The following is a 14,570-nucleotide window of genomic DNA, read 5'->3' on the forward strand; positions in this document are numbered from 1 at the left end:
GAGATTTGTCCATCTTGTTGTTCTGGTATTTTGTTCATTCTCGTTGTTGTAGGATATTCGGTTGGGCAGATATATCAGAACGTATGTGCCCATCCTGCTGCTTATCGCCCCGTGGGTAGTTTCCAGTGAAGGGGCTGTGATGAAAGATGTTGCGGTGAACATTCTTGCGTGGGTCTCTCAGTTCACACCTTCCCGTCCTTTGGGGGCATGTGCTCGGGAGCAGAGCTGTGGGCTCGTGGATGGCCATGCTCAGCTCCCACAGATACTGCTGAGCCATTTTCCAAAGTGGTTCTGTCCACCTACATTCCACCAGCACCATGTGAATATTCTGGTTTTCCAAATGTGGAGAAATTCCAACATTGGTGTTTTTCCTCTTTTTCACTTTTGCCTTTCCCATGAGTGTGTTGAGGTATTGCACTGCAATTTCACATGCATTTCCCTGAAGATCTGATGCTTAGGGAAGCTGAGAACCTTTTCATATGCGTATTGGTCACTTGGGTACCTTTTTTTTTTCTTTTTTCTTTTTAGGGCCACAGGTGCAGGGCCACAGGTGCATATGGAAGTTCCCAGGCTAGAGTTGAATCAGAGCTGCAGCTGCTGGCCTACGCCGCAGCCATAGTAATGCCAGATCTGAGCCGCATCTGGGATCTATTCCACAGCTCACTGCAGCACTGGATCCTTAACCCATTAAGTGAGGCGAGGGATTGAACCCACATCCTCATGGATACTAGTCGGGTTCATGAACCTGCTGAGACACAACGTGAACTCCCTTGGGTACCCATATTAATGACGTGTCCCTTCAAGTCTTGTGCCCATTTTTCTCTTGGATTGTCTGGCTAATTCTTACTGATCTTTGGAAGTTTTTATGTATTCCAGATCCAAGTCCATTGCTGGACGTATGTATGCAGATATTTCCCCATTCTGTGTCCTCTTTTTTCACTTACTTGCTAGTGTCTTTTGATGAGTGGAATTTCTTCTTTTTTTTTTTTTTCTTTTTAGGGCCGCACCTGCAGCTTATGGAATTTCCCAGGCTAGGGCTGAATCAGAGCTGCAGCCGAGGCCTATCTATGCCACAGCCATAGCAACACCAGAGCTAAGCCACATCTTTGACCTACGCTGCAGCTTGCAGTGATGCCAGACCCTTAACCTACTGATCAAGGCCAGAGATCCAACCTGCATCCTCAAGGACACTATTATGTCAGGTTCTTAACCCTCTGAGCCACAACAGGAACTCACGCAAGTTCTTCATTTTAATATAGTAGATCACATTGATTTTTAGAGCAACATGCCATGCAGCAGTTCACATTTATTGCTTGCTTTCCGTGTCCTTGTATACCTTGCTCATTGAACTTTCACCTTGACTTTTTTTTTTTTGCCTTTTCAAGGGCCATTCACGCAGCATATGGAGGGTCCCAGGCTAGGGGTCTAATTGGAGCTGTAGCGGCCAGCCTAAACAACAGCCACAACAACGAGGGATCCGAGCTGAGTCTGTGATCTACACCACAGCTCACGGCAATGCCGGATCCTTAACCCACTGAGCGAGGCCAGGGATCGAACCCACCACCTCATGGTTCCTAGTCGGATTCGTTAACCACTGCACTACGATGGGAACTCCCTTGACGTATTTTTTAAATGGGAAAAACGAAGCTTAGCAAAGCTGCGGGACTTTGCCAAGGTAGGAGACAGCAGAGGCCGGGTTCATGCCCAGCCCTTACCACTCCAGAGCCCGTGTCCTGTGACCTCTGCTCGTCCACCGACAGTTCCAGCTAATATCCACGGGCATTGTCTTGCCTTTGGGTGTCTTTTGTTTGCATGGTACACTGTTTTTTTTTTTTTTTTCAGTTAGGTTGGTTGCCAACATTTCAAAATTAGAAGAAATACAGATTTCCAGCTTTTAAAAAATTTTTTTCTTAAATTGTAAGATCTGGTGATACTGGTTCCATTTTCCCACGTGTCACCTGAGCTGCTGGAGCTGAGTAGTCCCTGTACCCCATAGATGGGCCTGAGCCCTCTCATTTTTGGCTGGTCATGCCTGGCCTGCTTCAATCATTTATGCGTCCTGCCTGGCTCCTGTAGGCATCTGAATTTTCAACCTGTTCTATTGTTTTCCCTTAAGTGATATAATGGATCTTTATCTTTCTTTGTTCCATGTGTTCTTACCTTGATGCATTTTGACCTCCCTGCTTCCCTTCTCCAGGCCTCTAGGCTCTGTGCTCAGGCTCCCTGCCCACCTTTTCAGGCAGCAGTGTCTTTATGGGTAAGCAGAGCAGGCGACCACTTATGTGGGGCAGCTAGAAGAGCCCCTCAAAATATCCCACCCCTTACTTTAAGAGTAAAGGCACTGTATCCCCATAAAGCTTGGAATGCAAAGGTTTTTCTGGAGGAAGTGATAAAGTACCCCTGTGGGATTTAATTTATCAGATTGGCTCCTTGAGCAAAAAGCCTAAGAGGCAATGGGAGAAAAGATTTGTAGGAGTTCCCATGGTGGCTCAATGGTAATGATCCCAACTAGTATCCATGAGGTTTGATCCCTGGCCTCACGTAGTGGGTTAAGGATCTGGCGTTGCCTGTGAGCTGTGGTGTAAGTTGCGGATGTGACTTGCATCCCGAGTTGCTGTGGCTGTGGTGTGGTCCAGCAGCTGTAGCTCTAATTTGACCCCTAGCCTGGGAACTTCCATGTGCTGTGGGTGTGGCCCTGAAAGTGAAAAAATAAAAATAAAAATAAAAGATGTGTAGCTAGTCTGGGTTTATAGATAGTCTGGGTTAGGAGAGTGGTCAGGGAATTCTCATGTCTCTGAGTGGCTGAACACCTCAGATGGGAGGCTGTACTGATACAGCTTCAGAGTTGGAACAATGTATGAGGACATGGCTGGGGATGGGGGATGGATGAGTGCCTAAGTGTAGTCCTTTTATGTTTTTTATTTTTATTTTGTTTTTGCTTTTTAGGGCCACACTTGCGGCATATGGGGTCTAATCAGAGCTGCTGCCGGCCAGAGCCACAGCAACGCCAGATCTGAGCTGTGTCTGCGACCCACACCACAGCTCACAGCAACGCCGGGTCCTTAACCCACTGAGCGAGGCCAGGAATGGAACCCACACCCTCATGGTTCCTAGCTGGATTTGTTTCCGCTGAGCCATGACGGGAACTCCGTGGGCATAGTCCTTTTAGAACTTAGCGGATTTGCCCTGGGCATGTCTCCTGCCCAACCGTTTCCTTTTCTTTAATTTCCTCCTAGAAGTCAGTATAATCTGGACTTTAGGAGCTGGAATCTCAAGTTAGACTCACTGGATTTGAATTTTGTCTTTGCTTCTTACCCACTTACTGGTAAGCACTGACGTATCCTCTCTAGCTCTGAAAGTCCTAGAAGGCATCTTCTTCCAATAGAAGGCTGTTTTGTCTACACTGGAAATCTGTAGTTTACTATAGCCACTTTATTCATTACCTTAGCTAGATGTTCTGGATAACATCTTACTTAGACAGGTCTGTTTCTCATCTTTTTGTACATTAATTTCTTCATCTGTATTTGAGGATCGTAACATTCTACTTTATAGGCTTGTGAAGACTTTAGAACACGATAATATTTATAATCTTCTTAGAACGGAGCTTGGCACATAATTAGTCCTCAATAAACATCAGTTACTCTTGTTGCTGTTGGTGCACTGGCAGGAGCACCAGATGTGGATAGATCAGGTGACAAGAGACAAAATTCTTGTTCTATCAGGTATCAGCCATTGACAAGTCTGTTTCTTCAGGGATCATCAGTGTTCTTACCTGGAAAAGATGTTCTGAGAATTAAAAGTGAGATAAGGCTGGAGTTCCCTGTGGCTCAGTGGGTTAAGAATCTGGCATTGTCACTGCTGTGGCTTGGGTCACTGCTGTGGGGCAGCTTTGATCCCTGGACTGGGAACTTCCGCATGCCTTGAACGTGGCCCAAAAAAAAAAAAAAAAGTGAGGTTAAACAAGACAATCAGGATGAAGGCACCAGGGCAGTTTGTGTTGATTTCATTTCATTCTCTCCTCCCTTCTCTCTTCTCCTGGAGATGGGTAATGGACTAGTGGAGAAGGAAGATGAGCACCCTTGAAAAACAGCTAATAGGAGTTCCAGTTGTGGCGCAGCGGGAACAAATCCGACTAGGTATCATGAAGTGGCGAGTTCGATCCCTGGCCTTGCTCAGTGGGTTAGGGATCCAGTTAGGAATCTGGTGTTGCCATGAGCCGCAGACATGGCTCGGATCTGGCGTTGCTGTGGCTGTGGTGTAAGCCAGCAGCTACAGCTCGGATTCGACCTCTAGCCTGGGAACGTCTATATGCAGGTGCAGCCCTAAAGAAACCAATAAAAAAAAAAAACAAAAAAAACCCCAAAAAACCCACCCACACACAAAACCCAATATTGGTCATTTGTGTTTTATCCTTTATTTTCTTGATCAGTCTGACTAAACACTTATCAGTTTTATTGATCCTTTCAAACAACCAGCTCTTGGTTTCACTGCTTTTCTCTTTTCACTTTCATTTATCTCTGCTCCCCCTTTATTTTTTACTTTCTTCTATTTGCTTCGGATTGAATTTGTTCTTTTTCTAGTTAAAGAGCAAGCTTAGAGGGTTGATTTAAACCTTTCTTGTTTTAGGATATAAATGGATTACTTTGCAGTGCACCTGAAACTAGTGCAACATTATAAATCAACGATACTTCAATGAAAAAAACTGGATGAACTTTAGAAAAAATCTTTCTCATTTTAATACAAGTATTTGATGCTATAAATTTCTTCCTGAGTATTACTGGCATTCTAAGTATAATAACATTCCATAAATTTTAATATGTTTTTAGTTTCTAATATTTTCTAATTTCCTTTGTGATTTCTTCTTTGACCTATGGGTTGGTTATGTAGAAGGATACTGTTTAATTTTCAAATATTTGAGGATTTTTCCCTATATTTTCCCCACTATTGATTTCTAGTTTAATTTAGTGGTGGTCATGATACTGCATTTTTGTTATTTCAGTTCTCTGAAATTTGTTAGATTTGCTTAATGATTCAGAATACAGTCTGTCTTGGTGAATGTGTATTGCAAAGAATGTGTTTTCCGTTGCTAGGTGGAGTGTGGTATAAGTGTCAGGTCAAGTTGATTTGTATGCCTTCTGTATCCTCACTGCTTTTTTGAACTTGGTTTCTCAACTACTGATGTTGAAGTCTCCAGTTTACACTGGAGGACTTGTCTATTTGTACTTTTAGTTCTGTCAATTTTTATTCTATGTATTTTGATAATATATGGATTTTATTGTGTGTATTTAGGACTATTAGGTCGTCTTCTTTTTTTTTCTTTTTTTTTTTTTTTGTCTTTTGTCTTTTTAGGGCCATACCTGTGGCATACGGTGGTTCCCAGGCTAGGGGTCCAATTGGAGCTACAGCTGCCGGCCTACACCACAGCCACAGCAACATAGGATCTGAGCGGCATCTTTGACCGACACCACAGCTTATGGCAATGCTGGATCCTTAACCCACTGAGTGAAGCCAGGGAGTGAACCCGCAACCTCATGGTTCCTAGTAGGGTTCGTTTCTACTGTGCCATGCCGGAAACTCATGTTAGGTCTTCTTAATGAATTGATCACTCTGTCATTATTTGACGTTGCTTTTTATACTTGGTGATGTTCTTTGTTCTGAAGTTTACTTTGTCTCAGCTTTCTTTTTATGAGTGTTGGCATAATATATCTTTTCCCAATCCCTTACTTTTATTTTATACATGCCTTCATATTTTAAGTGGGTTTCTTGGACATTTATATTTAATGTCATCGTTTAATGTGTTTTTTATCTACCATATCACTACTTGTTCTATCTGTTCTTTGTTCCTGTTTTTCCTCTTTTCCTGCCTTCTTTTGAAGTCAGTATATCTTATGACTCCATTTTATGTCCAGTATTGGCCAGTTAATCATCCTCATTTAAAAAATTTAATGGTTGCTCTAGGATTTACAACAGGTATCACTAACTTATCCCATTTTACTTTCAAATAGAATAAATACCACGTCACTAACAGCATAAGAACTGAGAACGGCAAATCTCGATTTCTTCCCTTACATCTTTTGTGCTACCTGTTGCTGTGCATCTCACTCTGATGTATGTTGTAAACCCGACAATACATTGTTACTGGTTTGGCTCAATACCAATGTCTCTCAAATTTTTTCCATTGTTTCTTCCCTAAGGCACTTTGTAGACATTATTTTTTTTCTAAATCCCCTCTTCTCCCTTGAAATGTTAATACCACAGATATACTATACATCTGTTTATATTATATGGCCTCTGACAGTTTGGGGTTCCCAAAGAACCAGTTTTATCTCCCTTGGGGACAGTATTGTCCCCATGAGGATGCATGCTTTAGACAGTGAATCATCGTAAAAGACCAAACATCAGAAAAATGTCCTTACATTTACCATTCTTTTTTACTATTTCTGGTGGTCTCTCTTTTATCGTGTGGCCCTAGACTGTTAACTAAAGAACTAACAATTTTTTTTGTGTGCAGATTTGTTCTTCCTTAAGCCTTTGCTTGCTTAAATAGTCTTTGCCTTGTTTTCATTTTTCAAGACTCTTTTCTTTGTGCATAGTGTTCTGGGTTGACTTTTTTTTTTTTTTTTCCTTTAAGGTTGCCACTCTGTCTTCTTATGGCTTGGATAATTTCCGCCAAAGAAGTGTCTGTAAATCTTACCTTTGTTCCTTTGTGTATAATATCATCCTTTCTTCATTTCCCCACTCTTCCCATTATTCCAGCTTCCCGATTACTTAAATATTTTTTTTTCTTCCTAGCTTTGGTTCTCAGAAGTTGAATATGGTTTGTCTAGGTACGTAGGGTATTGCTTTTGTATCTTTTCTGCTTGGGGTTTTCTGGAGTTCTTGAATCTGTTTTGTTGTTCTGATTAATTTTGAAAAGTTCTTAACCGTAATGCATTCAGCTATTCCTTCTGTCTTGCCTCTTAATCATCCTGGGATTTCAGCTGCATGTACGGAAGACCCTGTGATAGTGCCTGTAGCTCTTGATTGCTAGATTCTTTTGTCTTCTTTGTTGTTTTTACTCTTTGTATCTTAGTTTGGGTAGAATCCACTGACTTATATTCAAGTTTATTGAGTCTTTTCTCAGCTTCATTCAGTCACATGCCAAGGCCCTCTGGTGAAGAGATTTTTTTCATATCTAACATAATTTTTTGTCCCAGCATTTCCATGTTACACTTTTTGTATTTTGTCTCTAAGGAAATTCCCGATTTTCTCATGTATGTTGTCTTTCTTTCGCAGTAGATTCTTCCTGAACGTGTCGTTGTTTTAAAGTCCCTGTATGATCATTCTGGCATCAACCTCGGTTTTGTTGATTTCCCCACTTCCTGACAATGGTTTTTTTGTTTTGTTTTGTTTTGTTTTATTTTTTAATGTTTCTCGAGATTTTTTCACTGAATTCTAGATATTGTGTGTGAAAGGACAGTAGCAACTGAAGTAGATGTTATTTACACTAGGAAATGGGCTTCTGTCTTTCTGTCAGGCTGTTAGTGAGGGGAGTGGAGTCAGGCCTGTCAGAAGTTGAGGTGGTTTTGGATTTTGTTGTTATGGAGGCGCCTTCCATGCACCTCAGACTTCAGATCCCTTCAGTGGCAGGCTCTTATTAGCTTATGCTTCCTGTGGGCTATGGAGCGCTGGCTCTTTGTCCTCCCCGTTCCCTTGCAGTCCTTTGCCACCTGGGGTCTCTCTCCCCCAGCATCAGCCTGCTGATCCTTGTCACTTGGTGCTTAAGGCTTTGCGTTTGCACGAAAGGAGGTTCTGGGAGATGGGGGGGGGGGGCTTTCAGGCCTCTGTGCAACTTCAGGGGGCTCCCTCTGGTTCCTACCTTGTCCTTCTCAGGAGTAACCAGGCAGTGGTCATGGGGGAGGGCCTTGTGAATGTATGCACATTCTTGCAGCTGGAGCTCCCACTCGTTCTAATCTCTCCTGCTGACCTACACTCAGCTTGGGGCATTTTAAAAAGTGTAGCTCCTTCTTCTTACATTTATAGTGAGTGCTCTTCCCTCCCGTCTCTGCCAGACCTGAAACTGTTGTGAGTCCCATCTTTCCTTGGAGGAGCTTGTCATTTGTTTGTCTGTCTTGGTTTGGTTTTGGTTTTGTTGGTTTGCTTGTTTGTTTTTAAAATTCAGCTCCCCTGGTTACCTTGCAACCTTCACTCTCTGTTGGGCTCAGGAAAGGTTTTGACGTCACACATTTTTGTTGTTAAGACAGAAGCCACATTTCTTGGCAGTTGTCAGCATCCTAAGTAAAAGCAGTGCTCTGGTGGCGGGTAAATAGATTTTCTTTGTCCTCTGTACTCTTGGGTCCTTCCATCGAAGGGTGGGGTGAGCTCCCATTTCCCTCCTGTGTTTTATGTCAGAGGGGACAAATAAAATATTCTTCTCCTCTGCGGATTGTGTTTTTCTCATCGGACATCCGTAGTCAATAGTCATCTAAGAGGAGACCCTTTTTTTTTTACAGGCTTAATATGGTCATTTACTAACTTTATGAAACTGGGGAATAAAAAGATAATTGATTGGTACCTTTTCTTTTTAAAAGAAATTGGCTTTTATTATAAAGGTAATTCATTGACAGAGTTTAAAAACACAGAACTATAAAAAAAATGAAGAAATTAAAACCCTCCATAATCCCATCAGCTAAAAAACCGTGATTTAACATTTTGTCGAATTTCTTCTAGTCATTTTTTCCCCCTTTATAGCTGGTTTACAGTGTTCTGTCAATTTTCTACCATATGGCATGGTGACCCAGTTACACATGTGAAGTTCCCAGGCCAGGGATCGAACCTGTGCCCCAGCCGTAACCAGAGCCGCAGCAGTGACAGCGCTGAATCCTTAACCCACTGTGCCACTGGGAACTCCTTAATATATGTTGTATTTCTTTCCTTTTCCAGAAAGTATTTTGGAGAGAAAATTGGACTGTATTTTGCCTGGCTGGGGTTATATACATCCTTCCTCATCCCATCGTCCATCATCGGGGTCATCGTGTTTCTTTACGGATGCGCAACCATCGAGGAGGATATCCCCAGGTAAGTCCGCGCGGAAGGAAATGCCTCAGTTCCCAGAGTCAGTCGTTTGGAGTTTCATCCCAGGCGCAAGTTCATTGCACGCGCCTCCTTCCGAAGTCTCACTCTCTGTCCTTCCATCTTCCCTTCCCGTGCATGTCACTTCCCTCCAGAGAGACCTGGCTGGGCGTCACAGATTCTGGAAACAGGGGCTCCGAGCCAGGCTGGGTGAGGCTGCTCCCTTTCCTGGTCAAGCTCTTCTCCAGGGAGTTCCGGTCGTGGCGCAGTGGTTAACGAATCCGACTAGAAACCATGAGGTTGCGGGTTCGGTCCCTGCCCTTGCTCAGTGGGTTAGTGATCCGGCGTTGCCGTGACCTGTGGTGTAGGGTTGCAGACGCGGCTCGGCTGGGATCCCGCGTTGCTGTGGCTCTGGTGTAGGCCGGTGGCTACAGCTCCTATTAGACCCCTAGCCTGGGAACCTCCATATGCCGCAGGAGCGGCCCAAAGAAATGGCAAAAAGACAAAAAAAAAAAAACAAACAAAAAAACTCTTCTCCAGGACCAGGGTCTGATTGGGCAAGAGGAAGGTAACTGACAAAAAAGAAACCATGCTGGAGAAAAGCGTCTTCCCACTCATTTTCATGATTTTTTTCCTCCAGTTTCCCAGACAATCCAAGGCAGGAAGTCTTGAGTGGCAGGAAGTGTTGGGTGGCGCTGGGTAGGGATGGCTTCTATGTGGTCAAACCCTGTCCAAATAAAATGCCACGAGGCCGTCAGTAGAAGCAGGCAGCTCTGGAACTCAGGAAGCTTCATTTCTGCCTCAGGAAGTTGGACACTGCAAGAGGTGACAGGCCCTGTGGCAGGGCCCTTGGGGATTCAAGAGATGGAGCACAGGCTGGTCCTCATGGGAGAGAAAGATCCCACAAAGAAAATAAGTACTTAAAAAGAGCATCCTTGGAGTTCCTGCTGGGGTGCAGCGGGTTAAGGATCCAGCATTGTCTCTGAGGTGGCACGGGTTTGATCCCCAGCCTGGCACAGAGGGTTAAGGATCCAGTACTGCTGCAGCTGTGGTGTAGGTTGCAGCTGCGGCTCGGATTCAATCCATTGCTCGGAACTTCCATTGCCAGGGCTGCGGTTGAAAAAGAAAAAAAAAAAAAAGCACATCCTTCAGGATTGACTATGTTACACAGTAGCTACGTGGCTGGGTAGCGCACTCCCTGAGTCTGTTTCCTTCCCCGTAAAATGGTAATAATCACACCTACCTCATGGTGGTGTGGCGAGGAGTCAGGGAAACAGAGTCTGGCACACGGCAAAGGATGAGTAAAGAATTGTTGAGGGAGTCAACATACATGGGGATAGAGTACAAGGGATACAAGAGACACTTAGCCAGTATGTAGAGTTTGAATCTCTTGCCATCTCCAGAACGGTCCTTGCTAGTAGAAGCATACTTTGTGTATTTCAAATACTCTTTTCAGTTGCAAGTGAGAGAAAGGCACTTGAACTAGCTTAAGCAAAAAAAAAAAAAAAAAAAAGGAATTCATTCTTAGGGTTCAGTCGAGAACCAAGAGGCAGGCTAGCTCAAGGAACAGTGCAAATAGGGTCTCCTTCTCTTTATCCTCTATCTCTGATTCTTTCTAGTTTTTACTTGTTTCACTGCAGGGATGTAAGCATTGCTGCTAAGAGCTCCTGGGCTTAGTGTGAGAAAGTCCTCCTGGCTCCTTTTGGCTTAGGCGGAGGTTCCTGGTCACCTGGTCATGGCTCGGGGACAGGATGCTCCCTCAGGAGACAGGTGGAAGAGGACACTGGGCACACAGTGGGTGTCCACTGCAGTGCGGCATCGTGATGGTGGAGTAGGGGCCATCAGGAAGAAAGGGGCAACAACTGTCCTCTTTGAGGGAAGTGTGACCCCAGTGGCAGGAACAGGTGGCTCTGGCCATTGTGTCAATCTCTAGAGAAGGTCTTACAAATTAGAGAAACTGGAGATGACAGTGTCACTAGTTAGAATAAAGCTAAATATCTCAGTAGAAGAGACAGAGGTTTGGCTATGTTTGTGTATAAAACTCTGGAATTGGCGTTCCCGTTGTGGCACAGTGGAAATGAATCCGATTAGTGACAATGAGGTTGCGGGTTCGATCCCTGCCTCGCTCAGTGGGTTAAGGATCCAGTGTTGCCATGAGCTATGGTGTAGGTTGCAGATGTGGCTCGGATCCTATGTTGCTGTGGCTGTGGTGTAGGCCGGCAGCTCTAGCTCTGATTGGACTCCTAGCCTGGGAACCTCCATATGCCGTGGGTGCAGCTCTAAAAAGCAAAAAAAAAAAAAAAAAAAAAAAAAAAAAAAAAAAAATTCTATAATCATCTGTCCAGGATTCTTGACTGGAGTTTTGGGACCCTTGTTGCAGGGGCACAGGGGTTATGTTTTCAGAACTCTGCCTTGTGAAGTGTGAAGAGAGAAGGGATACTTAGCAGATACCTGGTATTAGTTGTGCCAGGCATAGTGCTGAGTTTTGTTTGTTTTTTAATTTATTGGAGTCTAGTGGACTTATAGTGTTGTGTTAGTTGCTAGGTGGTTTTTATGTGCTGTTTCCTTTTTTTTTTTTTTTTTCCATTCCAGCCCAAGGGTCAGGGAGGACCTCCCGGTTGTGGTGTGGTTTTATTTACAGTGAACCAAGGGAAAGAGGTCAGAGCACCCACGGGGAGTCACGAGGACATGAGGCAAGAAACCGGCTTCTCAGCATCCCAGCTTTTATTCTACTTTGGGTCTTTAAATCTTGGCCAAATGTTTCCCCCTCTTTGGCTTTAGTCTGTTTTATTTGTAAAATCAAACCTTTGGACCACATGTGATCTTCAAGCTCTTTCAGCTTTAACACCCAATTTTTATTTTTAAAAATTGTGTTGCGGCAGACCTGACTTACACGTCAAGGTATGTTAGTGTCAGCTGTACTGGGTGCCATTTCTTTGATTCTCTAAGGCCAGTGTTGTCAACTCTATAGGACAGGTATTATTGTTTTTACCTCACTGAGGTGGAGACCTTGATGCCAAGTGAGGTCACCTGACGCGTCCAACTTCAACCACTACTAATTGTCAAGACTGGGCTTTGACCTCTCTTGCCTCCCGCTGCAAGTGCCAGGGCTTTGCTTTTCCCAGGAAGCTGTGAAGTCTCCCCGAGGGCGCTCATCTTCCTTGGCAGCCTGGGAGCTTCGGGTGCCCTGCCTGGTGTGTTCTCAGAAATCAAGCTCAGTTGCCAAGTGGTGATCCCTAGAAAGCTGGGCCTTAGGCTGGTCAAAACAGGAGGATTCTGTACCCTGGACAGAGAACCAACGCACTGCAGTGGAGGCCGGGTGGGCAGGGGGTTGGGGGGAGGGGCCCGCGGTGGGGCGTCCATGTGCTGGATCAGGGCTTAGAATTTGTGTCCTGGTTCCCCATGTGGGGATACACGTGGTAGTGACCACTGCAGCTGGAAGTGGCTGTGCTGTACACGTGGTGCAAAGACATACGTATCTATGCACATGTGTGGACATCATATACGGGCAGGTCTACTGCATGTACGATGCGACCATTATCACTGCAGAGACAGCATATTGCATGTCAGTGTATGATGCTTTACAAACTATGTGAAGCAACCCATTGGTGGATTATAGGATCAATTGAACAGCTGTTATTATTATTATTATTGCTTTTGTCTTTTTGGGCTGCTCCCATGGCAAATGGAGGTTCCCAGGCTAGGGGTTAGTCAGAGCTACAGCTGCTGGTCTCCATCACAGCCACAGCAACGCAGGATCCAAGCCACATCTGCCACCTACATCACAGCTCACGGCAACACCGGACCTTTAACCCACTGAGCGAGGCCAGGGATTGAACCCGAGTCCACATGGATGCTAGTCAGGTTCACTGAGCCATGATGGGAACTCCTAAATGGAAATTTTATTTCATTTTATATTTTAATTTTAATTCTTTTTTGTCTTTTGTCTTTTGTCTTTTTAGGGCCGTGCCCGTGGCATAGGGAGGTTCCCAGGCTAGGGGTCGAATCAGAGCTGTTGCTGCTGGCCTACACCACAGCCACAGCCACGCCAGATCTGAGCCACGTCTGCAATCTACCCCACAGCTCATGGCAACACCAGATCCTTAATCCACTGAGCGAGGCCAGGGATCGAATCCACAACCTCATGGTTCCTAGTCAGATTCGTTAACCACCGAGCCACGACAGGAACTCCGAGTGTCCCAATCTTTTTAGCTGCGGCTCCGAAGCACAGCTCTTTACTAGACTTTGCACAGACCAACTCTTTTCTGTGCAAGTCTGTTTTCTAAGGGGTGCTCTCCTCCCTGAAAGCAGCAATTCCACCACCACACAGCCAGCACTTGTCTGGCCCAGAAGACTTAAAAGAAACCCTGCTCTCCAGTTACCAATAAGAATGTGCCCAGGTGAAGCCGGCACGGCTGAACTCATGATTAAGAAATTGCTATTTAATATTATCGATGTGAGTCACTGCTATTGACGCTTGCCAAGCGCTACTGACACTTGCTTAGCACGCAGGGGAGGAATTGGGATTTATCCTTGGAGACCTAGAGTTTCCACTCTCTCACACAGAAGGCTTTCCCTGCCGTGGCCTTAATAGCTCATTAAAAACAAGCCTGAAAGCTGGGACTTGACAGGCAGTGACAGCCCTCAGTGAAACCTTTCCACGGCTAAGCGAGGGAGCTAGACACAGGCATCGCTGGCGGCTGGGCTGCATCTAAGCCCTGGCTTTAGCATCCAGGTACCCGCTTGTCAGCCGTGCTCTGTGGCGCCCTCTGCTGCCTCTTTTCAGAGGCAACACTGCTGTGGGTTCAGCGTGGGCATCCCTGCCTCTCCCATCACTCTGTGAGAACAGCCAAAGCTTCATTTTCATGAAATCTCGAGTTCTCCACCCTTTCTCCCCAGACCATGAGCTTCGCCATTACCCCATACCCCAGGGAGACTATGACACCCCGGAGTGATGACTTCCCTCATTTTCCTACCAGTACATGGTATGGAGGGTTTTGGGGAAGCCAGTTAGTGCTGAATGCTTCAGTTCTTATTTGCAAGCATTCCTATGAACCTGAATTTGTTGGATGGAGCTGAATGGAATTTCCAATCCATTCATGATCCTTTAAGTAGAAATACACTGCACATGGGTGAGAATGTAGGTGATAGTCACTTGACTCAGGCTTTGTTCTCCAAGTATCATAGAATCTAGATTTGGGAAGAATTTACCTCACTCTTTCAGCCTCCATCGTCTCATTTCATGGTTATGATCCTTCTCATTAAGCTGAGGCTATGAATCCCCTTTCTACAAATGGTCACGTGGGTGATGCCCTTAGAAAAGGGCTTCCAGGAGTTCCCACTGTGGCTCAGCGGTAATGAACCTAGTATCCGTGAGGATGCGGGTTTGATCCGTGGCCTTGCTCAGTGGGTTAAGATTCTGGCCATGCCGTGGGTGTGGTGTAGGTAGCAGACACGGCTCGGATCTGGTGTTGCTGTGCCTGTGGCGTAGGCTGGAAGCTGCAGCTCTCATTTGACCC

General features: G+C 45.0%; 1 protein-coding gene across 1 annotated transcript in view; it reads left to right on the forward strand.

Annotated features, from left to right (window-relative positions):
* ANO2 (anoctamin 2) overlaps positions 1-14,570 on the forward strand; it is a 346,820-nt gene that overhangs the window by 169,698 nt on the left and 162,552 nt on the right. Inside the window, exon 11 of the mRNA XM_047787771.1 lies at positions 8,923-9,057. Within this exon, the coding sequence (XP_047643727.1) occupies positions 8,923-9,057 (135 nt within the window). The remainder of the gene's footprint in view (positions 1-8,922; positions 9,058-14,570) is intronic.

Source organism: Phacochoerus africanus, chromosome 7 (genome assembly GCF_016906955.1).
Source record: "Phacochoerus africanus isolate WHEZ1 chromosome 7, ROS_Pafr_v1, whole genome shotgun sequence".
NCBI lineage: Eukaryota > Metazoa > Chordata > Mammalia > Artiodactyla > Suidae > Phacochoerus > Phacochoerus africanus.